Source organism: Haemaphysalis longicornis, unplaced genomic scaffold (genome assembly GCF_048455015.1).
Source record: "Haemaphysalis longicornis isolate Haplotype H1 unplaced genomic scaffold, Haemaphysalis longicornis Haplotype H1 scaffold_10, whole genome shotgun sequence".
Taxonomy (NCBI): domain Eukaryota; kingdom Metazoa; phylum Arthropoda; class Arachnida; order Ixodida; family Ixodidae; genus Haemaphysalis; species Haemaphysalis longicornis.
This window is the reverse complement of record NW_027526204.1, coordinates 119,175,593-119,200,259: the sequence shown is the minus strand read 5'-3', so window position 1 is coordinate 119,200,259 and position 24,667 is coordinate 119,175,593. Positions and strand designations below refer to the sequence as shown.

Here is a 24,667-nt window from a genome sequence, read left to right as displayed (position 1 = left end):
ATAGGAGTGGTTCAAAGGGCCGTCGTTCGGTAGCGGATACCCAGTGGCTGACAGGGATTATTATTTTCATCTCTGAACGAATCTCCTAAGCTTTACGTGTATGGCGACAGCCGTATTTCATTCACTTTTCTCGGAAACTCAAAGGGGCCACAATTGACTCTTGCACTGCTAACATGACCAAGCCAAACGTGAATAATATGCAGAATAAGGGGTCCTTGGTGCAATGATTTATAGACAGCTGAGGAGCATTTTTCTAGTGTTTCTGGAATCTTTCAATTACCTCACGTAAGTATACACCTTGACTCACAGTAGACTTTCAATAAATGCTTCCCGAAGCTCTCTCTGCCATTGCCCTGCCATTGCTATAACATCCTATAAAAAAGTTTGTCAATGTGATCGGTACTGGAGGACATGGCATATGAGAAGAGTGCGCATTTGTTCCCGTAGTTGAATGCACAGTGCAATATGAATTCAAATTGAATAGCACTGTATGGAAACCTGGAATATTGTCGAAGTTTGAAAATGCACATAGCTCAATGAACAACAAATTGCTGGAGCTATGACGAATGAAAACGCCAGTTCCACTAGTCCCAGGCACCGATTTCATCCGTCTACCCTACACTTCGCATAATGCCTTCCTGTGAGCCGCCTGTTTATATTTGTATCACAGCATGTTGCAAGTGGTGATCTTTGTATTTATTGGGTGGTGGCTGTAATATAGCACGTTTATCCACAGAGAAAGGCTCAGGCACACTACTACGTTACGCTTTAACAAACTTAATGTGGAGCGGAATGAGGGAAAGGGCACAACATTTAAAAATAAGAGAAAAAAAAGGTAGAAAGGGAGGAAGAGAGTTCAGAGGAAGTGGCAGAGATGTTTACAGGAAGTATCGTTGAACAGATAGTAAGCGCGATTCACAACTTTGATTTGCTCTGGACAAGCTGAAAACTTGCACTTCACTTGCCTCCCCTATCCAAGGTAGCACGAAAAGTATCAGGCTCAGCTTGCATTCCAAGAAACAATGCAAACACACCATGGGGTGTACAGATAAGCCACTAACTGCACTCCATATGGTACGGTGGAAGGTGTGTGTACCTCCGATGCGTCATGTGTTCCAATGAGCAGGGAATGCTAAGGGGGTAACCTGTACAAATAAAAATGCTTCAGTAAAATAGAAATATTCACAGTGGCTGTGAAAACAAGGTTTTTATTCTCAGAGCTAGACTACAGCCAGAAACACATGCAAAAAGTGTTTCTTTGGGGCTAAACAGAAAGGAATAAAAAAAAGCTGCCTTTTCCAGTCTAGATTCAAAAGGAGTGATTCTACTCAAACTAGCTTCGATTTTTTTCTCCAACATTTCAGCGGTTAAATGTGTACGCAGGAAAGCCCTTCACGCCAAGGCCGGAAATCTTGAAGATGGACCCGGCGAGTGGTTCTGCTTGAAGCCGCTCCGTGGGCAGCCCTTTCCAGGCCGAAGTGACGTACAGCTCGTCGTAGTTCTCCCCGCCAAAGCAGCATGACGTTGTCCTAGACACGGGCAGGGAAATGGTCCGAAGCAACTTGCCTGCAGCGATGCCGCATAAAGGAAGAATGTTACAGCAAGGATGAAAGGGCCATAACAGGACGAAAAAAATAATCCCTCACGTACTTTGAAGGTGAATTCTGGTGATTACTTAACAACTTCTTACTGCTACACCGTAATTGCGTCTTTTAAGTGCAGAGCACTTTAGGCGCTAGCCTTGTCGTCGTAGCTCGCTCGCTGGACCCAAGTAGAGCCACATGGCGTTCAGTCGCAGCGGCTGTCGTTGCGGTGTAACTCAGAGGCTTCGAAAGCCAAGCGGTTTATATAGTCATAAGACTCTAGGGCGGCCACTCGAGCCTTCGCCAGGGGAGTGGTTGATGCCAAAGTCTCCAAGTTATTGGAAGATAGACACATTAGTAATCATTCGATAGTCTGGTTTCCAGCCCACATGGGCGACCTCGGGGGAGGACAGCGGAACTTCAATGAATCCGCACACGAGGCGGCGCGAGGACTCAGCAGCCGCGCACCCTCCCAACCACCCCCGTCTCCACAAAGGGCTTTCAAGGATCAACTTCAGACCTACAACGAGCTCACCAAGCACTTCTACTTAAATCGACGGGAATTTGCGCTCCCACACAAAGGACTCAACAGGGCGCAGTCAGTCACTCTCCGCATGTTACAAACGGACTCATACGCCAATCCTTGGAGGATGAGCCACATCGACTCGGACTACGACGGAACTGCTACGTGTTCAAAGTGTGATGGGCATGTGAACTTGGGTCATATGTTGTGTGGTTGTGCTACGCAAGCCTCCTATCTGGAGGATAAGGTCAAGTGGGACAGTGCTCTCAGGAGCAGTGAACTTAACGATCAACTCTGGGCTGTCCAGAAGGCCCGCGTAGCGGCGGAGAGTCTCGGGCTCCCCGTCCCGACGTGGGAGATGCCCTCTACACCTTGACACCGGTCAGGTGTCCTTCAGGACCCTTTTTGGAAATAAAGTTTCACCACCACCACCACTGGCGCTTGTCCTACATCTCCCCGTTGTTTAGCGCCAAGAAAACTGTAGGTACATTTGAGGCAAAATATGCGCAATTAACCGGCAACGCCCGCGTTCATTTAGTTAGAAACACTCGTTGAATTGGTTTTTACGAAAAAAAAATGAAAAAAAAAGTGGCAGTGCAACGCCGGCACGTGCGGGAGTAAAAGCAAGCACAAAAAGAACAGAACTCCCGCTGGCGCAGCTTCAGGCAGGGGGCGCGCGAGCACTGCGAAGGCGGGAAATTTGAATTGCATTGGGTGGTAGCAGCGAGCGGATAACGGCGCTACATCTCATTGTGGTGAATCACTGCTCTGCACTTCTGACAGTTTTCACATTGAGTGGAAAGGCTTAAATTTTTTAAATCATGGTTTGTCTCATCTTTGCCCCGCCACCATGTAAAAATATTTTATTTGTGGTAGGCATTTTGTTGTTGTTGGAATGACAACTCACCCGTTTCTGGGTCGATATTGATCACCCTCCCGGCGTCCCAACACGCCAGCCATAACTTGCCATTGGAGTCAACTGTCATCCCGTCAGGTAAACCACAGTCTTTGTATTCGTCCCTTACGTTGAAGTCTACGAATACCTGCTTGTTAGCTGCATGATAGAAAGAAAGGGAGATGGCCTTAATTTCCCAGCAATGTGCTCTTCGCACAGGGAAGGTTATTCATTCATTCATTCAAGAATTTCTACAGACTGTGATCAGATCACTGAAATTTTCTCAGTCACGCTTCATTTCTATCCTCTGCACAAAAAGAGCCTGGCTAGAATTTTATGGTTTAGTGATCATGGACAACCTCAGATATGCTAGGTAGTATTGGGCTGGTACAAAAAAGAATGTATTTTTTTTTAAATATCGACATATGATCTCGAAAGGTCCAGCCAAAGGTCCGAATGCCCAGATCCTAAATAAAAAAAAAGGGTAATTGGTACATCGAAATACAGGTGTTTTGTGTACTCAAAATGCTGATAAGAATAGTTCGGTACACGTACCAGGGTAGGAACGTTCTCATAGATGGAAGCGGGGTCATCAAAGGTCAAGGCATAGACACAGCACACCAGACACCAGGAACCATTCAATGGTCACCATCTAAATGCACCTTCAACAGTTGCAACAAAAAGCTATGAAGCGCTCAGTACTACTTACAGAGTGTTCCGCTGGCAGCGTCGAAGCCGAACGAATAGACAATCCGGCTGTAGGAGTCGACGAAGAACATGCTCCGGTTGTCTGGCGACCACGTCATCCCGTTGGATATGCTGACCTTGGTAACATGACTCCTCACCTCCAGAGTGACCGGATCGACGCTGAACAATGAGCCGTTCTCCTTCTGCAAGATGTTGTCTCCATCCATCTGGCTGAGCGTGCCTTGAACAAACAATTAAGATACCGAGATTTCTGTGCATGCCTCCAATGTGTTTGAAAGGTAGGTAGCAGTGCAGGTACTTAAGCCTGTTTTCGACTCGCCTGAATTGCCAACGTAAAAGATACTTTTGACATTCTGCATTTCAGATTATTACCGCCAGTATATCCCTCGCGTTCTGCCTTGCTCGCCATCATCTAGGCTCTCCGCAACACTAGTTTAGACGCCCTCCTCAAAGATCAGTTCACTAGACATTTATTTTGTTACTGGGTCTTATAAAAAGTTTCACAAGAGTCGCAGACTCTTGGAATATTTAATATAAAACATCAAATCTAAGTCGCCCTTAGGACTTCGGTATTACGCTTTCTGAAAAAAGAGTATCAGTTTAGAATCGATTAAACAGGGTACATATGTCGTTAACCTCTACAATTTGCACCAAGAGTACGCGCATTTGAGTGGGCGACCATGTTATAAAAAATTCTGTGTGAACAGAGATATGTTGGAGGGGGTTCTTGCTTGGCCACTCTTTGGTGATGTCAAGTTCAACTGACTACTCCAGAACTAAATGTTTGGTTGGGTTAAAATGCTAAATTTTGCGCGAAATCTTCATTAACACGCAGCTTACCTGCCCAGAGGCGACCAGCAACGTCACACTTGCCATCGTTGAAACCGTTGGTTGGTTTGTCGGCATCCACTTCCACCAAACGTGTGGTCTCAGACGTCGTCCAATCAAAGCTTCGAACTTCCCTGTTCAACGTGATCACATTCAGGTTGGGATTGGATGCGTAGGGAACGGCAAGTGTCACAACGCCCTCTGGAACAGAATACAAAAAAGGTGAAAGCAAACAAGTGTAAAGCGGATGCTGTAATGCGGCGGTTCTCCACTATGAGTGTGCCGTGGACCCCTTTCGGGTTCGGAAAAGGGATGGGCTACCCCATGATCAACTATGTTGATCGAGTCGTAATGTCAATTAAACAACTTGCAATCGCAGCTAACCTCACCCAGAGACTTTTAAGGCCCGCCTTTTGGGTGCGAAGTTACTTAGGGGCTGGGGCTGTTGGCATCTCCTGTCGTCGTCGGAATCGTCGTTGTAATCGTTGTTTCATGTAGTCACTGTACTAAAACACCGGGAAGCTCACTTACGCCTCGCGCTAGAACATAACGCGTGCTAAAAAACACCGAGACACTCGTTCAAGCCTCACGCCGGTGCGTTTCGTAACGTGTGCTAAACAAACACCGGGACACTCTTTCACGCCTCGCGCTAGAGAGGTACGGGCTTCAAAGAGAAGGGACTTTTACAGCAAAGCTGTATACTCTACCCCCCAACGGTTTCATCTCCGTTGGCAGAAATGCCAAGGCGCCAAGAATACACTTACATTGCATGATTTGCCCCTCTCCGGGTTTCACACGAGTGGAGATGTTTTTTATGTCTCTTATGCATATGCGTGTCATGCTGTCAAACAATTTGTCTTGCAGCTAAAAGTCACCGAGCCTTTTGTGTGTCTGTCTCTACCGCATAGCTCGTGTGTCGTGCAAATAGCCAGCGTTAGAACATTGGCTACATGGAGAGATTAAACGTAGAAGCCATGTAACGAAGCCACCTTTCTGCATTCACAGCTTTTAAATTTTGCACAAAGGAGAAATGAATGAAGCGTGGGGGGAGAGGGGGGGGGGAAGACGTCGCAGACCCCTGAAGTGCCCTCGGGGACCCCAGGGGGTCCCCAGAACCATAGCCCGGAACCACATTTGCGGACCACTGCTGTCGTATGCTTCGTGCAATAAGTGCCAGTTTTCCCTACGGCATCCTGGAATGATAATCGCATCCGCTGCGGCCTGAAGTACAACTATCATTGCTGAAATTCCAATGTCATGGAGAGGTTTTACGTGAAATTTTGCTGGCGATCAACACCCAACGAAAGAGTTGGAGTGTAAGGACGCCTCGAGCGCAGACCATTTGCAAGTAACAGCCCTTAAGAAAAACTTAACAGTGGTTAACAGTGTTTATCTTAAAGGAGTACTGAAGCAAAATTTTGTAGGCTAGATAAGTTCGGATATAGATTGGTGTGAACAAACTTACATCACCTGCAAAATATCAGCGGCAAATACAGCCTAGAACAAAATCAATTTTAAAGTGTGCGAAACGCGACTGAGCTGCAGCCAGCGGAGGACTTCGCGCAATCCACGTTCCCTGGATGTGTAGTAAATAAACAACATCCAAACACGTCACGAGTTAGCGTTGGCTGCTTCCGCACTGCCGGCGTTTCTCGCCGGCTCGCCGCTCCGATCGTTGGCGGCGGAGGCGCCGGGATTTGGTTGGCTCATCGGGCAACTGGCCGCGACGTAAGTTCTACAGCGATTCCGGGCGCTCTATATATTTTTACTGCTTTTTATTACACTGGGGTGCCCAGTGTAATAAAAAGCAGTAAAGGAAGATCGCTCTTTCCTTGCAAAAACATTCCCAAAACTAAACATCCGCACAACGATGGTATAGAACGGAAAAGCCACTACTCCTTCATCGATGACGAGCAATAGCTTTTATTGTGTTGGCTGAACAATGAAATTTGAAAACAAATTCCTGAAAAAGAAAAAAAAGAACACTACTGTTGCTAATGCATGTTTCGCGCACACGAGTGGCTTTTGAGCCACCTTTCACAGGTAATGACAGAAACTATATTTTTAGCAATAAACACAGTAAAGATAGCCTTTATTCTCACTCAGGTAATACTGAAAGTAAGCGGCTGTATGCAGCATGACATTTATTCCGCGAAGTTCCAGGCAAGTTGGACGCCATTTCTTTTGATGTCATCAGAGGGCGTTGTTTCTGACAAATTACACAACAATTCTACAGCGTTCTACGAACATGCCATGCAGTGTTAAATTTCAGGAAAAAGCTTGCTGGTAAACGTCGCAGTGATAAAATGTTTCCACTACACTCCCAAAAGGACGCTATTGTGGAAAATTGCGGGACCTTGTAACCCTTAGGTATTGGTCTTTTTCATTCTTATTAGGCTCGCGTCCGCGCATTTATCTTACCAAAAAGACGCACATTCTCTTTTTTTACATAAGTTATTATACAAACGCCAATAATATTACAGAAAATCTGCAAATTTACTTTCGTTGCATGGTATGCACCGGAAAATTTCAATTTACACGTGTTCCTTGGCCAGTTTAAAGTATCCTAGCGCATAATGAACTGCTTATAAGTACCTCTATACTTTTAGTATTATACGCCTCGAGCGCGGCCTGTAGGGGCGCCACTGAAATCCACCTAGCGGCCCGTTTCGAAAGCAGGCGCGGGAGTCGGCGTCCGGCTCCCAAGTGCCGCCGCTGCTTTTGCGGCACGTCCACGACTGAGATTTACCGTGTGCGGGTGTTTGAAATCCATGTTTATGTGAAGCAGTCCCTCTGTTCGCAAATGAGGCGTGTTTACGAGAGTGTAAATGTTTCAGACGCGATCTTAGTGTGGTATATTCGGTCTGTATAAGCGCCAGGTATGTGTCACAGGCCAGCGGCGCGGAATCGGCGTATGATGGAGCCGACTGTATAAAAAAAATTATATATTTATACCTGAATTTACTAGCAGTGTCTCCGTAACCACTGGTTCCTCAGATGTTCATGCTGCGGCTATACACAACGATTTAAATTGTTTTTGTGCGCTTACAGAATCAGCGGGGCACTCATAACTGACAGCGCGCCAGTTACGTTTGCCAATATTATACCTCATATATTGATCACCGCCATTTACAAGCCAGTCTGTGTTAATTTCGGGAATATTCAACAAAAGTACAATAGACAATGCATAATTATACTCAGGGATCAGCACACGACAAAGTCGTCTTGTCGTGAGGTGAGCGCCCGCAAACATTCATCTGCTCCTCTGCGAGCAGCACGGAGACGGGCTTAGAATATAATCCACGTCCGCGACTAATGCTTCTTCGAAATATCGCCATATGGCACAGGAAGCCAGCAGAATAAAGCGTAAACTGAAATCAGAGGGCCTTATATACCACTCCGTTAGAGAATTATGTTTCTTAATTCCGCACTTGCACAGCATTTATTTTTCCGTGGTTTCAGTAACTTGCCTTGGTGAGTGGGCACATATTTAACGACGCACAGCTAGGCTTAGAATATACATAACATTTTCGCATCGTTTATATGCTTATAAAAGGCATAAGTTATAGTCCGGGATTGGGTGATCACATCCCCGAAACATATTTTTCTGCGACGTATATATTCGAAACGAAGCCGCATTCGTTGTCCACGCGGCAAAATGAAGCCAACCTCTCATTGTGCCAGTATCAGGTCTAAACAAGGCGACAGTAGAATTCATTTGTGCCTGATGTTTTGGAGGTGACAGGGGTGATATGTTGCTACCGTCGCCGACGCCCGGAAGAGCGGCGACGAAGCACGCAGCACCGCGTCTCCGGGTAGCTCTTGCAGGCGATCGCGTACTCTACGAAGACACAGCTACTTTTTAAGTGACCTAAACGTACTCTTTGCCTATAGACGTCACCATAACAAGTTTTTTTCAGGGCGCGGAAAGGCGAAAAGAAGCGAAACAGAACCTAAACACTGCACGCGGCCCTATCAGCCACGCAGCGCAAATCCCGTCAACGCCGCGGAGGAGCGGCGGCAGGCGGCGCCGCGATCGCGAAGCTCGAGGCGTATAACTTTGACCTTCAGCAAACAAGGCCATAGACCGGAGAGATATGGAGTTTTTTTCACAAAAATCCAAACACCAACGAAACGAAACATACTGAAATCTTGGTAATCGCCTACCACACTCTCCGGAATTTTCCAGCTTGTTCAAGTTAACGAATTTTACTCGCTAATTTTGAGAATGAAAAAGAAAGTAAGTTCTGAGAGCTTATCTCGTGCGAAGACGAAAGCACAGTTAGACTTCCTGTTGATCTGCTGTTGAACTTTCTATTGAACTTAGCGGCCGTACCCCTCACCACTTGAGCGGCCCCCTTTCGACAGCACCCTCTGAAGCTCCGCTCCGCTAGCTCGCCATCGCGAAGACCCTCCTGTTGGTCCCCGTCTCAAAGCGGCTCGTATCACACGTGCGGCAGAAGCCAACCCTCTACCAACGCACGTTCAAATTTTCTGTGCGGCTCTGCATACCTCACAAAAATTTTCTACACCTCACGCGTTCCATGAAAACACCGTTGGCAAGCATCACAGTCCAATCCGTGTCGTGATGGATCGGACCACTATGAACCCCCACAATCCAAAGCAGATATATAGCGCCGCACGAATGTTCCCGCCACCGAGCCAAAAATTCGCGATGCATGAAAACTCCCCAACCTGTAACACCCCTGCAACAAATTTACAAAAACCTACTCAAATGCACCGCAGAGGTGTCTTGCGTGGTCACGTCCAGCCGGTAGATGTCCCCGACAGGGGGGTCCACGTAGAGCAGGGTCTTAGAACTGGCATCCCAGTGAGGGCCCTCGGCGAGGTTGGATCGCCGTATCGAAGCCACGGACACCGACATAACTGTTTATTCGCACCAAGTACAAGACGAGACACGGAGAGCGCAGAAGGTCGTCGTTCACCGTACGGTTAGCGCCGACAACTGCTCCTATCTAGCGCCCTGTCGTGCTCTCCATTGTGGCGTGCCTCTGTCGCAGTGCCGCTGTTGTGCGTTTCATCTGCACTCTCTTTAGTTCCGTTCAGTACAATGGAAGTTGGCGGCCTGGACAGCTGCACTTGGCAGACTATTTCAACAAGACCGAGGTGGTAATAAGCACGGGGCGTGCACTTAAAAGATGCCGCAAATGCTTTGCCTTTTGTTAATCAAATTTTATTACAAGTTGAAACGGGATCACTCGATATTGCGTCTATGCTGAAAGAACGAGAGGATACAAGCGTAGCCTGACCACAACTGGCGAAACCAAGCCGCCAGCGATCCCAGTTCCACCCCAGAGCGGGAAAGTAAACTTTCTAAAGGGAGCGATGCTTGCGCATTCTGTGAAATCGACGTCTCAGGTCATGGTAATATAATCCCCCCAGTATGACAAGATTAAATAACTAGTCAAGGGCAAGTAATTTTTCCAAGGCAAACTACGCTCTAAATTTGAAGCCAAGCGGCGAAGGTTAATTCTGCCTCTAATTTCTCATCCGGGTTTTGCAGTGCTTCTAAGAACCTTTGTTGGCTTTTTAAAAGCGATTACACGACGTATGAGCAGACGTAGCCTTGCCTGCGCTGAAGGAAACATCGCGATCGCGTACTCTGCGCTTCTCTCTCCAGTCAGATTATGCCGTTAAGGGGGAGACGAAAGGAGTGCTTCCCAGATAAACGAAGATTCCGGGCTTCATATCTATATACTCTACCTCTTTCGACGTCGTTCTCTAGTCAACTTGACGCGCTGCCACTTCAATGGCACACTTCTGCAATTCTACGAAATGCGTTTCCGTGTCCGCACGTCGCCGATACTCTAGTTGAGCAGCCCTGCTTTAATTACGAGGGCATAATAAGCTGCACTGACGGCGTCTTATTTATCGGAACTGCATGCCATAGTTAGGTCCAGGCAGGAGGGACAACAAAACAACAACAAAAAGCGCTCTCCGCCGCTCACCCCCTCTCCTCTCCGATAGCGAACACTCTTTCGCGAGGGGCATTGGATTGGATTGGATTGGATTGGCTTGGTTTGGATTGGATTTGGATTGGATTAAAGTGGATTGTGTTGCGTCATAGCCGCGGCAGACGCACTGGCGCCGGCGCGTCCCCTCACCGTTATGCGCGCTATAAAACGCGGCGCCTGCGCCGCTCCGCTCCATCGTTCCAGCGCCGTTTCTCCGCTGTCCAACGCTGGAACGTGAACCCCCTATGCGTCGCATCTACACAGGGGTTCCCGCGAGAGGAGGTGGGAGTTTTTTGTGCTTGCTTTTCCTCCCGCACGTGCCGGTGCTACACTGCCACTTTTTCTCGCTTACTATCGTAAAAACCAACCCAACGAGCCCTTCTAACTAAATGAATGCGGGCACTGCCAGTGATTTACGTATATTTTGCCTCAGATGTACCTACAGTTTTGTTTGCGCTAAACAACGGGGAGATGTATGACAAGTGCCAGCGGTTCACGAGATTCGAGCGCTTTTGACTGTATAAACCGCTTGGCTTTCGAAGCCTCTCCATGACAACAGCCACTACGACGGAATGCCATGGGGCTCTACTTGGGCCTATTTAATGAGCTAAGACGTTAAGGCGAGCTCCTAAAGTGCTCTGCACTTAAAATCTTTTGTGCGAATTTGTAAGTTATCTGATGAGCATAGATCAGTAAATTTTCGCTGAGGTACTTAGCAACCCGCTAATCTATGCACTGAGTGTGTTGGTCGACTACATTCTGCAAGCATTTAATATTGCAAAAAAAAGTTGAAAAAGGTGTTGCGCGGTCCTTTTAAGGTACAGTTGTCCCAATGGCAAGGAGATAATGTGCTCCCTGAGCACCCTGCTGTTGGCCCTCACCGCACGTCTCCGGTGCTATGCGGGAAAGCCTGTCGTCACTAGCGGAAGATGTTTTGCAGCAGTCGATCACAGGCACACAAAACGGCAATACATCCACGCCTAACCTCTTCATAATCGTAAAGAATATACTTTTGTGTGTTTTTGGCAGGGCATTTCTCATCATTGACAAGTCATAATTGCATCTACCTGAAGTTTTTGAAACAACGGTCCCTTTCTTGTTTTCAAATTTCGAAATACTTTTAAAATGTTTGGAGAAGCTTCTGGATAGTGCCACTCAGTTCGAAGCTAAATTTAGTGTAGCTTTACTCGAGCCGATATTCAAAAGTTTGAATATTCGCACATTCTTATCAACTAGGAAATCCTGTGATTGCACAGTGACTAGTAAAATTAGTTTCAAGCGATGCATAAAAAAACTGCTTCGATTATTGCATTCACCAGGGTTTATAGTATCGCAAAATATAAAGATTACTGTTTTATGACTAAGACTGTTTTGTCTATTGGTCCTCCAAAAATGACTCATTTTCTGTAATTATCATGGTAACTAATTGACTTACTCGAAAAATAATGGCATATTTGAAGTCACTGGAAAAAAAGTAGCAAGACTGACAAGTTTCACAGAGTTTACGTAAAAATTAAAAGAAATTGTTTTAAGAGCCATATTTCCCCTTAACTAAGGTTGTTCTCTTTGCCTACTAAGTTCTTTATCAAACCCCGTACAGCTTTTCTGGCCGTTCACGTCTTGCTCACGACAGTGCCTACCAACTTGTCGTTGCAGCGAAATTGCGGAACAAGAGGCGGAGCACCTTCTGGCCAACGGCGACACAGACAACGACGGCAAGCTCTCCATCCAGGACATTGTAGACCACCACGAACTGCTTGTCGGAAGCGAAGCCACCGATTACGGCGAACACCTGCACAACACGAGCAGGTTCAACGACGAGCTCTAGACATCGTGCGTCGACTTCCGACCGGTGTCTCTTCTTACCACGTGGGGTGGGAGTGCTTCTGCGCGAGTTGTGGACATGGGGAAATGAACCAGGGTGCATTTGTACGTGTGGAACAACTCTGTGTTTTTGTTTCGTGAACTTGTGTTTCCTGTGTGTGTGTGTGTTTATGTGTATAGATTCAATGCTTAGCATTTATTTATCTTTACCTTTGAAGGTGGCGAGAACTTAAGTCATTTTTTTATTGCTTTCGAACAAGAATAAAAATGAATCTCTGACACTGTCTTCGGAGCGTGGTACATACTTTGTGTGGGTGATAATGATGGCGTATTTTGCTTCCACAAATGTAAGTAGGGGCTGGGGATCATGAATTGCTCACCATGGCAGCTCAATGGCCAACATGGGCAGCAAAACGCAGCATCACAGTTTGCATTCCTAGCTTGTTTTTTTTTATGGGTGCATAAAATTAAAATGCCAATGTGTAAACGATTTCTCTGCTCATTAAAGATTGCCAGGCAATATACACTAATCAATAACCCTCCAACACAGTGTAAGTTTCGGCTCAGTTTTAGTTTTGGTGCAGAAAGCTGCAATTTGTTTTCAGCACGAATTAAGAAATACCTCAAATTAAGTAAAAATAGTAGGTGTTGAGAAGACGTGTTAACACAGTCTAGACATAGATCACGCGGGAGTGAGCCAGTGTAGATGCAACATTAAACATGAGTAGGCAGGCAAACAACTGACCCTGCAGAAATGGCGGTCAAAAAATGAATTCAGCTGGTGCAAGATAGGAGTGGTTCAAAGGGCCGTCGTTCAGTAGCGGATACCCAGTGGCTGACAGGGATTATTATTTTCATCTCTGAACGAATCTCCTAAACTTTACGTGTATGGCGACAACCGTATTTCATTTACTTTTCTCAGAAACTCAAAGGAGCCATAGTTAGCACTTGTACTGCTAACATCACCAAGCCAAACGTGAATAATAGGCAGAATAAGTGGTTCTTGGCGGCGCAATAATTTCTAGACAGCTGAGGAGCATTTTTCTAGTGTTTGTAGAATCTTTCAATTACCTTACGTAAGTATACACCTTGATGCACAGTAGACTTTCATTAAATGCATCCTGAAGCTCTCTCTGCCATTGCCCTGCCATTGCTATGACGTCCTATAAAAAAGTTTGTCAATGTGATCGGTACTGGAGGACATGGCATATCAGAAGAATGCGCATTTCTTCCCGTAGTTGAATGCACAGTGCAATCAATAGGAATTCAAATTGAATACCACTGTATGGAAACGTCGAATATTTTCAAAGTTTGAAAATGCACATAGCTCAATGAACAACAAATTGCTGGAGCTATGTTGAATGAAAATGCCAGTTCCACTAGTCCCAAGCATCGATCTCATCCGTCTACCCTACACTTCGCATAATGCTTTCTTGTGAGCGGCCTGTTTATATTTGTATCACAGCACGTTGCAAGTGGTGATCTTTGTATTTATTGGGTGGTGGCTGTAATATAGCACGTTTATCCACAGAGAAAGGCTCAGGCACACTGCTACGTTACGCTTTAACAAACTTAATGTGGAGCGGAATGAGGGAAAGGGCACAGCATTTAAAAATAACAGAAAAGAAAAGTAGAAAGGGAGGAAGAGAGCTTAGAGGAAGTGGCAGAGATGTTTCCAGGAAGTATCGTAGAGCAGATAGTAAGTGTGATTCACAACTTTGATTTGCGCTGGACAAGCTGAAAACTGGCACTTCACTTGCCTCCCCTATCCAAGGTAGCACGATAAGTATCAGGCCCAGCTTGCATTCCAAGAAAACACAAACACCTCCATGCGGTGTACGGATAAGCCACTAACTACACTCCATATGGTACGGTGTAAGGTGTGTGTACCTCCGATGCATCATGCGTTCCAATGAGTAGGGAATGCTTGGGGGGTGACCTGTACAAATAAAAATGTTTCAGTAACATAGAAATATTCACACTGGCTGTGAAAACCAGGCTTTTATTCTCAGAGCTAGACTACAGCCAGAAACACATGCAAAGAGTGTTTCTTTGGGGCTAAACAGAAAGGAATAAAAAAAGCGGCCTTTTCCAGTCTGGATTCAAAGGCAGTGATTCTACTCAAACTAGCTCCAATTTTTTCTCCAACATTTCAGCGGTTAAATGTGTACGCAGGGAAGCCCTTCACGCCAAGGCCAGATATCTTGAAGATGGACCCGGCGAGCGGTTCTGCTTGAAGTCGCTCTGTGGGCAGCCCTTTCCAGGCCGAAGTGACGTACAGCTCGTCGTAGTTCTCCCCGCCAAAGCAGCATGACGTTGTCCTAGACACGGGCAGGGAAATGCTCCGAAGCAACTTGCCTGCACAGATGCCGCATAAAGGAAGAATGTTACAGCAAGGATGAAAGGGCCATAAAAGGCTAAAAAAAAATCCCTCACGCACTTCGCAAGTGAAGTCTGGTGATTACTTAGCAACTTCTTACTCCTACACCGTAATTGCGTCTTTTAAGTGCAGAGCACTTTAGGAGCTAGCCTTGTCGTCGTAGCTCGCTCGCTGGACCCAAGTAGAGCCACATGGCATTCAGTCATAGCGGCTGTCGTCGCGGTGCTCCACACAGGCTTCGATAGCCAAGCGGTTTATATAGTCATAAGCATTCTAAATTCGTGAACCACTTGCGCTTGTCCTACATATCCCCGTTGTTTAGCGCCAAGAAAGCTGTAGGTACATTTGAGGCAAAATATGCGCTATTAACCGGCAACGCCCGCGTTCATTTAGTTAGAAACACTCGTTGAATTGGTTTTTACGAAAAAAAATGAAAAAAAGTGGCAGTGCAACGCCGGCACGTGCGGGAGTAAAAGCAAGCACAAAAAGAACAGAACTCCCGCTGGCGTAGCTTCAGGCAGGGGGCGCGCGAGCACTGCGAAGGCGGGAAATTTGAATTGCATTGGGTGGTAGCAGCGAGCGGATAACTGCGCTACAGCCCATTGTGGCGAATCACTGCTCTGCACTTCTTACAGTTTTCACATTGAGTGGAAAGGCTTAAATTTTTTAAATCATGGTTTGTCTCATCTTTGCCCCGCCACCATGTAAAAATATTTTATTTGTGGTAGGCATGTTGTTGTTGTTGGAATGACAACTCACCCGTTTCTGGGTCGATATTGATCACCCTTCCGGCGTCCCAACACGCCAGCCATAACTTGCTATTGGAGTCAACTGTCATCCCGTCAGGTAAACCGCAGTCTTTGTATTCGTCCCTTACGTTGAAGTCTACGAATACCTGCTTGTTGGCTGCATGATAGAAAGAAAGGGGGATGGCCTTAATTTCCCAGCAATGTGCTCTTCGCACAGGGAAGGTTATTCATTCATTCAAGAATTTCTACAGACTGTGATCAGATCACTGACTGAAATTTTCTCAGTCAAGCTTAATTTCTATCCTCTACACAAAAAGAGCCTGGCTAGAATTTTATGGTTTAGTGATCATGGACAACCTCAGATATGTTAGATACTATTGGGCTGGTACAAAAAAGTATGTATTTTTTTTAAATATCGACATATGATCTCGAAAGGTCCAGCCGAAGGTCCGAATGCCCAGATCCTAAATAAAAAAAAAGGGTAATTGGTACATCGAAATACAGGTGTTTTGTGTACTCAAAATGCTGATAAGAATAGTTCGGTACACGTACCAGGGTAGGAACGTTCATGGAAGCGGGGTCATCAAAGGTCAAGGCTTAGGCACAGCACACCAGACACCATGAACCATTCAATGGTCACCATCTAAATGCACCTTCAACAGTTGCAACAAAAGGCTATGAAGCGCTCAGTACTACTTACAGAGTGTTCCACTGGAAGCGTCGAAGCCGAACGAATAGACAATCCGGCTGTAGGAGTCGACGAAGAACATGCTACGGTTGTCTGGCGACCACGTCATCCCGTTGGATATGTTGACCTTGGTTACATGACTCCTCACCTCCAGAGTAACCGGATCGACGCTGAACAGTGAGCCGTTCTCCTTCTGCAAGATGTTGTCTCTTTCCATCTTGCTGAGCGTGCCTTGAACAAACAATTAAGATACCGAGATTTTTGTGCATGCCTCCAATGTGTTTGCCAATGTAAAATATACTTTTGACATTCTGCATTTCAGATTATTACCGCCAGTATATCCCTCGCGTTCTGCCTTGCTCGCCATCATCTAGGCTCTCCGCAACACTAGTTCAGACGCCCTCCTCAAAGATCAATTCAGTAGACATTTATTTTGTTACTGGGTCTTATAAGACGTTTCACACAAGAGTCGCAGACTCTTCAAATATTTAATATAAAACATCAAATCTATGTCGCCCTTAGGACTTTTGTATTACGCTTTCTGAACAAGAGTATCAGTTTAGAATCGAATAAACAGCTAGGTACATATGTCGTTAACCTCTACAATTTGCACCAAGAGTACGCGCATTTGAGTGGGCGACCATGTTATAAAAAATTCTGTGTGAACAGAGATATGTTGGAGCGGGTTCTTGCTTGGCCACTCTTTGGTGATGTCAAGTTCAACTGACTACTCCAGAACTAAATGTTTGGTTGGGTTAAAATGCTAAATTTTGCGCGAAATCTTCATTAACACGCAGCTTACCTGCCCAGAGGCGACCAGCAACGTCACACTTGCCATCGTTGAAACCGTTGGTTGGTTTGTCGGCATCCACTTCCGCCAAACGCGTGGTCTCAGACGTCGTCCAATCAAACCTTCGAACTTCCCTGTTCAATGTGATCACATTCAGGTTTGGATTGGATGCGTAGGGAACGGCAAGTGTAACAAGGCCCTCTGAATCAATACAAAAAAGGTGAAAGCAAACAACAAGTGTAAAGCGGATGCTGTAATGCGGCGGTTCTCCACTATGAGTGTGCCGTGGACCCCTTTCGGGCTCGGAAAAGAGATGTTGTTGTTGTTTCACGTCTTTATTTCACTTAAATTGCCCCGGGAGGGGGGGGGGGGATGCTGTGAAATGAAAAAAAAAAAAAAACCTTAAGGGGATCAAAAATGAAGAAACGAGGTCCTGAGCAGTTGCGGATCGGGGGCCCACGGCGCCATTGTCCATTGCGGAGGTCTTCCGGTGTGCCCCTCAGGTGGTATGCCCGAGGGCGAGGAGCCTGGCGCCAGTGGGCGGAGCAGCTGGATCCAGAAGGAACTCGTCCAATGCCCGCCAGAGCTCGACGGCGGTCGCAATTGGGGTAGATGAGTCCGGGCAGGCCCAAGCCCGCAGGGAGGTCGGGCGTACCTCGGGCCGCAGAGTGGCCAGGGCTCGAGTCCGGGGCAGCGAGTAGAGCGGACAGGCCCAAAGCAGATGCTCCAGGTCCGCTCGAACTAGGCATGTATCACACGAGCCCAAGCTGTGAAGGGATGAACCAGTGTTTTGGGGTCTACGAAAACGCTGCAGTAAAAGTGTGCCAGGCTGGACTTGGAGGATAGTGACTTGCTGCCGACGACTGAAGACATGGCCAGGAAGAGGAGGGATGCCCAAAGGGTTGTGGGCGCTCGTTAAGTATTCCCGGCGATACTTCTTAGCTTGAACGAGAACTCTTAGACCGTAACTTGTTGGTGGCGTCTCTGTTTCGTGCTCGATGTCGTCCTCCGAACTAGGGCGTCCCGATTGCGCGGATGTTACCTCTCAACAGCATCATTATATACAGTACGCTGTAGAAAAATAGTGACCTAAAACTGGCTGTCACGTCTCAGAACAAGCTATGGGAGCTGCCGTTATCTTATCTGCTGGCAGACGGCGCGTGAAGGCTGGGAGTGGCTCTCAGAAACTGTTCTGATAACATCCCGAACGATCTGAGTTTGATATATGCAGCAGAGGGTGCGTTAACAAGGTGACAAGAAATGATGATGCATAGGGTGCGAAACGGTCTGGTGGCATCAAAACATCCATGTGAAGCCAGTTTGCAACCATAGTTGACTTATTTCGCACTCAGGGCAACATAGCACATATGTCCTTGGCTGGCAACAGTTATTTTCCAAGTCAGGATTTAGTGGGGACTTTGGTAAAACTACCGTAAGTTTTTTCTTTAATATTGTAAGGAAAATCATCGTTTCCTTGCAAAAACATTCCCCCAAAACTAAATATCCGCTCAACGATGGTAGAACGAAAAAGCCACTACTCCTTCATCGATGACGAGTAATAGCTTTTATTGTGTTGGCTGAACAATGAAATTTGAAAACAAATTCCTGAAAAAAAAAAAATGAACACTACTGTTGCTAATGCATGTTTCGCGCACACGTGTGGCTTTTGAGCCACCTTTCACAGGTAATGACAGAAACTATGTTTAGCAATCAACACAGTAAAGATAGCTCTTATTCTCACTCAGGTAACACTGAAAGTAAGCGGCTGTGTGCAGCATGACGCTTATTCCGCGACGTTCCAGGCAAGTTGGACGCCATTTCTTTTGATGACATCAGAGGGCGTTGTTTCTGACAAATTACACAAAAATTCAACAGCGTTCTACGAACATGCCATGCAGTGTTAAATTTCAGGGAAAAGCTTGCTGATCACCGTCGCAGTGATAAAATGTTTCCACTACACTCCTAAAAGTACGCTATTGTGGAAAATTGCGGGACCTTGTAACCCTTAGGTGTTGGTCTTTTTTATTCTTATTATGCTCGCGTCGGCGCATTTATCGTACCAAAAAGACGCACATTTTCTTCTTTTTTACATAAATTATTATACAAACGCCAATAATATTACAGAAAATCTGCAAAATTTACTTTCGTTGCACGGTATGCACCGGAAAATTTCAATTTACATGTGTTCCTTGCCTAGCGTATAATGAACTGCTTTTAAGTACCTCTATACTTTTAGTATTATAACTTTGACCTTCAGCAAACAAGGCCATAGACCGGAGAGATATGGAGTTTTTTTCACAAATATTCAAACACCAACAAAACGAAACATACTGAAATCTTGGTAATCACCTACCACACTCTCCGGAATCTTCCAGTTTGTTCAAGTTAACGAATTTTACTCGCTACTTTTGAGAATGAAAAAGAAAGTTAGTTCTGAGAGCTTATCACTTGCGAAGACGAAAGCACAGTTAGACTTCCTGTTGATCTGCTGTTGAACTTTCTATTGAACTTAGCGGCCGTACCCCTCACCACTTGAGCTGCCCTCTTTCGACAGTACTCTCTGAAGCTCCGCTCCGCTAGCTCGCCATCGCGAAGACGCTCCTGTTGGTCCCCGTCTCAAAGCGGCTCGTATCACACGTGCGGCAGAAGCCAACCCTCCACCAACGCACGTTCAAGTTTTCTGTGCGGCTCTGCATACCTCACAACAATTTTCTACACCTCACGCGTTCCATGAAAACACCGTTGGCAAGCATCACAGTCAAATCCGTGTCATGATGGATCGGACCACTATGAACCCACACAATCCAAAGCAGCTATATAGCGGCGCACGAATGTTCCCGCCATCGAGCCAAAAATTCGCAATGCATGAAAACTCCCCAACCTGTAACACCCCTGCAACAAATTTACAAAAACCTACTCAAATGCACCGCAGAGGTGTCTTGCGTGGTCACGTCCAGCCGGCAGATGTCCCCGACAGGGGGGTCCACGTAGAGCAGGGTCTTGGAACTGGCATCCCAGTGAGGGCCCTCGGCGAGGTTGGATCGCCGTATCGAAGCCACGGACACCGACATAACTGCTTATTCGCACCAAGTACAAGACGAGACACAGAAAGCGCAGGAGATCGTCGTTCACCGTCCGGTAAGCGCCGACGAGTGCTCCTATCTAGCGCCCTGTCGTGCTCTCCATTGTGGCGTGCCTCTGTCGCAGTGCCGCTGTTGTGCGTTTCATCTGCACTCTCTTTAGTTCCGTTCAGTACAATGGAAGTTGGCGGCCTGGACAGCTGCACTTGGCAGACTATTTCAACAAGACCGAGGTGGTAATTAGCACGAGGCGTGCGCTTAAAAGATGCCGCGAATGCTTTGCCTTTTGTTAATCAAATTTCATTACAAGTCGAAATGGAATCACTCGATCTTGCTTCTGTGCTCAAAGAACGAGAGGAAACAAACATAGCTTGACATCAACTGGCTACAACCAAGCAGCCAGCGATCCCAGTTTTATCCCAGAGCGGGAAAAGAAACCTTCTAAAGGGCACGACGCTTGCGCGTTCTGTGAAATCGACGCCTCGGGGCATGGTAATATAACCCCCCGGTATGATAAGATTAAATAACTAGTCAAGGGCAAGTAATTTTTCCAAGGCAAACTACGCTCTAAATTTGAAGCCAAGCGGCGAAGGTTAATTCTGCCTCTAATTTCTCATCCAGGTTTTGCAGTGCTTCTTCTAAGAGCCTTTGTTGGCCTTTTTAAAGCGGTTACATGACGTTTGAGCAGATGTAGCCTTGCCTCCGCTGAAGGAAACATCGTGATCGCGTACTCTTGCGCTTCTCTCTCCAGTCAGATTAGGCCGTTAAGGGGGAGACGACAAAGGAGTGCTTCCCAGATAAACGAAGATTCCGGGCTTCATATCTATAGATTCTGCTTCTTTCGACGTCGTTCTCTAGTCAACTTGAAGCGCTGCCATTTCAATGGCACACTTCTGCAATTCTACGAAATGCGTTTCCGTGTCCGCACGTCGACGATACTCTAGGCTCCTATTTGAGCAGCCCTGCTTTAATTACGAGGGCATAATAAGCTGCACTGACGGCGGCATATTTATCGGAACTGCATGTTAGGTCCAGGCAGGAGGGACAGCAAAATAACAACAGAAAGCAAAAAAAAAAAAAAGAAGCAAAGCGAGACTTATAGACTAGCATCATCGCAGACAAGGCAGGAAGTATACCAAATAAATCAGAATACATCAAAGTACGTCACACATTAAAGGAGAATGCAGCAAGCCATTCATAATCAGAGGGCAATCATAAGCAAACAAGAAGAGACGCTTTAGTTCTAAAAAAAATTCACTGGACTCAAATTCTGATGGCAGCGAGTTCCCCTCTGAAACTACGCGTGAAAAAAAAAGTTGTTTGTGAAAGCAGGCGTAGGAGCGAAAGTTATAGTGAGCTATTCTCAACTTGCCAGTTATACAAGTACACCTGCAGGATGCCAGCCGTTTTCAGCATGCAATAAAGGAACGAAAAATTGGGCCCATCTCCCCGCGAGGGGGACTCGAGTAAATGCGTCGCATAGAGTGTGGGTGTATTGCGTTAACGCTTAGTCTTTGGGGAGTTGGTGGTAGTGAATGCGTTGTATCAGCAGCTTCTTGACGTAGTTTGAATGAGTCAAGGATATAAGGCGCGTTCATAGCCTCCCATTCTGTGTCGGCTTTGTGGCGCAGTGGGTAGAGCACCATGTACATTGCGTTCCGCCCGCAGGGTCGAGGGATCGAAACCAGGCGCCGGATAGTATTTTTTTATATATACAGTCAAACCCGGCTATAACGAACCTGGAAAGAGCGAATTATGCTATATATCGAACAAAAATAATTCAGTTACGGAGATACATGGGAAACATATTCCTTATAACGAAGTTCACATCCGATATATCGAACTCTGGGCGCCTAGAATGGCCGCCGAAATGCATGATCTCGGAGCGGCGATTGAGATGTGGATTGGCCGCGACCACGGAGCAAGAGCCGCGACTGAGACATTGCGCCTCGCACGGAGCGACGTGACGCCCAATACTTTTCGAAACTGTTTCCGATGCGCGGGCCAAGACAGCAGCACCGGTCAACTGTGGGAAGAGCTCGCCAACGTTCCCGATGATGTCGCCAGTGAAATCCGTCCGACGCTTATAATGGAGCGCTTTCGGCAGTCGATGTGTTCCGCCAATGCTTCTTACATTTTTGAGGACATGGACTCGACTGGAGCTGGTGCAAACAATGTTTCGTGTAGAGAATGCTATGCTAGTTGAAGCCGCCAAAACGAAAGTGAAAACAAAAATCACCGTTTTTTTTTGCAACGTGGGCAGTTAAGGCGGAAAGTAGCTTTGATACTTGCAATAAATGGATTATTTTGCTACTGTACTGTGTTCGTTTCTGCATACGTGGATGGCGGAGTTGGGGAGGGGGCGGGGAGCTCCCGCGGATTGCGAACTCGTAACAATAAGCTCGTTATAGGCGGGTTCGGCTATATCGAATTATTGGATATATCGAACTAATCGCGGTGCATATTGCAGTTCGCTATAAACGGGTTTGACTGTAGTGTAGGGGGAGGGGTGCGGACTACGACTACGGACGTCAACGCGGGTGACATCGCGAGTTACTGAAATGCTCTGCATTTAAAAATTCAATATGACAGTGAGTGATTCATATTGCCGCGTGGCGGTTATTAGAGAAATGAGCTAACCGAGAAATGAGCTGTCCAGAGACTCGACTTTCAAAGGGCACAATCCCCCCAAAGTGGGCATGTGCCATGATGGTTGTGCGGCAGCCTAGCTAGCTGTCGAGGAAGAAGAAGACGCTCGGGGGGGGGGGGGGGGGGGGGAGGGACTAGCATGTGCACGAGCCGAGACCTAGCTGCCTGTCTGAATTTGCTTAGCTAATTATCTGCCAATAGAGAATCATTCGTTTATTACTTGTGAATAGGCATTTTCCCTGCTCCGCAACAATATATTTAACGTATTCGCATTCAAGAAGCAAGACGCTACAAAAATAGAGTGAATCCTAAAGCCAATGTTTCCAGATGTGTTCGCAATTTCAGACAATGCAATGGTTCTTTCATAGCACTGACTTGCATTCAAAACGGCTCACGTGCTGATACGTCCTAAGTAGCAATTAAAAAAAATGTTTTGCAGGAAAACTTCTCTTGAGAACTCAACCGTGGGCTATAGTGTATTTTATTTGTGTTACTGTTGATCGCATGATCGCATATCTATCGCATATGTACGAAAAGATCGCACTTAACAATGCAAGTTTAAAATCTTATCACCCCCGACATTTACGTAGAAAGAAAAAGAAATAAACCTTGCCTACTATTTATGAGCAGTAAGCTGCGAAAAAAATTGAATTTTAATTTTTTTTTGCCTTTATAAGTAGCAGTGTTACACTGCATGCACAAGGGCTATAGCACGAATGAAGCGGCAGCAACGTCCGAGACCGCTTTCGGTGGCAGCAAGAAGACACCCCAAAACGCGACGGGCGTCGCATTTCTCGCGCGGGACCTTCGAGACGACGCTAAACTTTCTTGTCCTTATCGATCGCTTCTCCCGGTTCCGGGCGAGGAGACACGGTGGTGACAACGCTGACTTCGTCATCTAGGAGCACGTCCTCCTCCTCAGCGGTGAACTTGAGCAGTCGCGGTTCGGGCCGAGGCCCAAGCACGCCGCTAGCTAGGGCTCCAGATGGCAGGAGGCCCGTCGCCTTCTTAGATGGCGCTTGCAAGACCTGCTGCTGTGTGTCAAAGCTGACCTCGTCCTCGGTCAGCAACTCTGCCGGGCCCGCTATGACCGCCGCAACTGCCCTCGAGTCGGCGTCTGTAGAACGTCCACGGCCACCAGGCCCACGCAGCTCGGCTTCGCTTCTCTTGTCGCCCCGTCCTTTGATGAAAGCGATGTAGTTGCGGAAGACCACTGGGTCCTCGGGTCCCCAGTCGTGGGCTGGCTTGAGGCTTTCCCGGAAGTTCTGCGGTTGGTGGGGTGGGAGTTGTAGAATGAGATGGAAGTCATAGAATGAGCATCTAAGCACCTTTCAGGTAGTCTGGTGGCGAGAGCAATCATTTGCAGTGCCGGACAGTGACTTTCGAGGATGTTTGCGACTTAGCTATATGCTTAAGTTGCAAAGAATCTTGCGAAAGTATTCAGCAACTGGAAACTTTGGCGCAACCAAAAATGCTGAGCTCATCTCGAATGTCCGAAATAGCTCCGCCTCCGTCCCCGACGGAACGATTGCTGAGCAAACAATTCAGAATCTTAATTCTGTCTCGGAAGAAAATTCCCGTATTCGCTGCATTAAAACAACACTGGCAAAGGTTTTCAGCGGCAAACATTCTGGCACTACAGACGGAATTAGATCATCGGCCGCTCCAAAGTACAAACACGTTCCGCCAACTTCAGTTTTTCGCTCACTTTAGCATTGGTTTTACGCACACAAATATCGACTGAAAGGGGACAAAAGTTTAAGCCGTAAAACATTGAGATGTTGCTGGTTTGCCGGGGCTTTATGCCGGTCTGGTTTGCCGAGGTTTGCCGGGGCTTTTTCCCCCTGCCAAATCACTCTACATTTCACGTAAATCCGTTGAAATGGCGATACTTGTCTGGCAAATTTTCGCGAAGCGAAAATAACTTTCCCGTAGCGCAAGATTTGTCCGTTATTTTTATTGAAAGTCGAAAATTTTTCTGAAATACGCTGCTGA

The 24,667-nt window shown here is 46.6% G+C and overlaps 3 protein-coding genes across 3 annotated transcripts in view; all 3 read right to left on the bottom strand.

Annotated features, from left to right (window-relative positions):
- Positions 1-1,188: 1,188 nt before the first annotated feature.
- On the bottom strand, positions 1,189-10,118 carry LOC144159181 (regucalcin-like). The gene is made up of 5 exons (XM_077690511.1): positions 9,269-10,118; positions 4,550-4,738; positions 3,711-3,929; positions 3,014-3,160; positions 1,189-1,566 (listed from the first exon to the last, which is right to left on the bottom strand). The coding sequence occupies exons 1-5, from the start codon at positions 9,420-9,422 to the stop codon at positions 1,361-1,363; spliced, it is 915 nt and encodes a 304-aa protein (XP_077546637.1). The 5' UTR covers positions 9,423-10,118; the 3' UTR covers positions 1,189-1,360.
- A 4,200-nt stretch (positions 10,119-14,318) lies between these two features.
- LOC144159182 (regucalcin-like) lies at positions 14,319-20,219 on the bottom strand. Its single transcript, XM_077690512.1, has 5 exons — positions 19,861-20,219; positions 16,956-17,144; positions 16,166-16,384; positions 15,476-15,622; positions 14,319-14,694 (listed from the first exon to the last, which is right to left on the bottom strand). Exons 1-5 carry the CDS (start codon positions 20,012-20,014, stop codon positions 14,489-14,491), a joined length of 915 nt encoding a protein of 304 aa, XP_077546638.1. The 5' UTR covers positions 20,015-20,219; the 3' UTR covers positions 14,319-14,488.
- A 3,034-nt stretch (positions 20,220-23,253) lies between these two features.
- The window catches only part of LOC144157933 (sodium-dependent proline transporter-like), a 39,949-nt gene continuing 38,535 nt past the window's right edge, over positions 23,254-24,667 (bottom strand). Inside the window, exon 14 of the mRNA XM_077688646.1 lies at positions 23,254-23,937. Coding sequence (XP_077544772.1) covers positions 23,491-23,937 — 447 coding nt within the window. The 3' untranslated portion in view covers positions 23,254-23,490. The remainder of the gene's footprint in view (positions 23,938-24,667) is intronic.

What these genes read in the sequence shown, in the direction of transcription:
- LOC144159182 (XM_077690512.1), bottom strand. Translation starts at nt 20,014, where the DNA reads ATGTCGGTGTCCGTGGCTTCGATACGGCGATCCAACCTCGCCGAGGGC. An exon ending in TGCTGGTCGCCTCTGGGCAG is followed by an intron (nt 16,385 to 16,955) that starts GTAAGCTGCGTG and finishes TGTTTGTTCAAG; the next exon opens with GCACGCTCAGCAAGATGGAA. An exon ending in CAATATCGACCCAGAAACGG is followed by an intron (nt 14,695 to 15,475) that starts GTGAGTTGTCAT and finishes GCATCTGTGCAG; the next exon opens with GCAAGTTGCTTCGGAGCATT.
- LOC144159181 (XM_077690511.1), bottom strand. Translation starts at nt 9,422, where the DNA reads ATGTCGGTGTCCGTGGCTTCGATACGGCGATCCAACCTCGCCGAGGGC. An exon ending in CACCTCTGCGGTGCATTTGA is followed by an intron (nt 4,739 to 9,268) that starts GTAGGTTTTTGT and finishes ATTCTGTTCCAG; the next exon opens with AGGGCGTTGTGACACTTGCC. An exon ending in TGCTGGTCGCCTCTGGGCAG is followed by an intron (nt 3,930 to 4,549) that starts GTAAGCTGCGTG and finishes TGTTTGTTCAAG; the next exon opens with GCACGCTCAGCCAGATGGAT.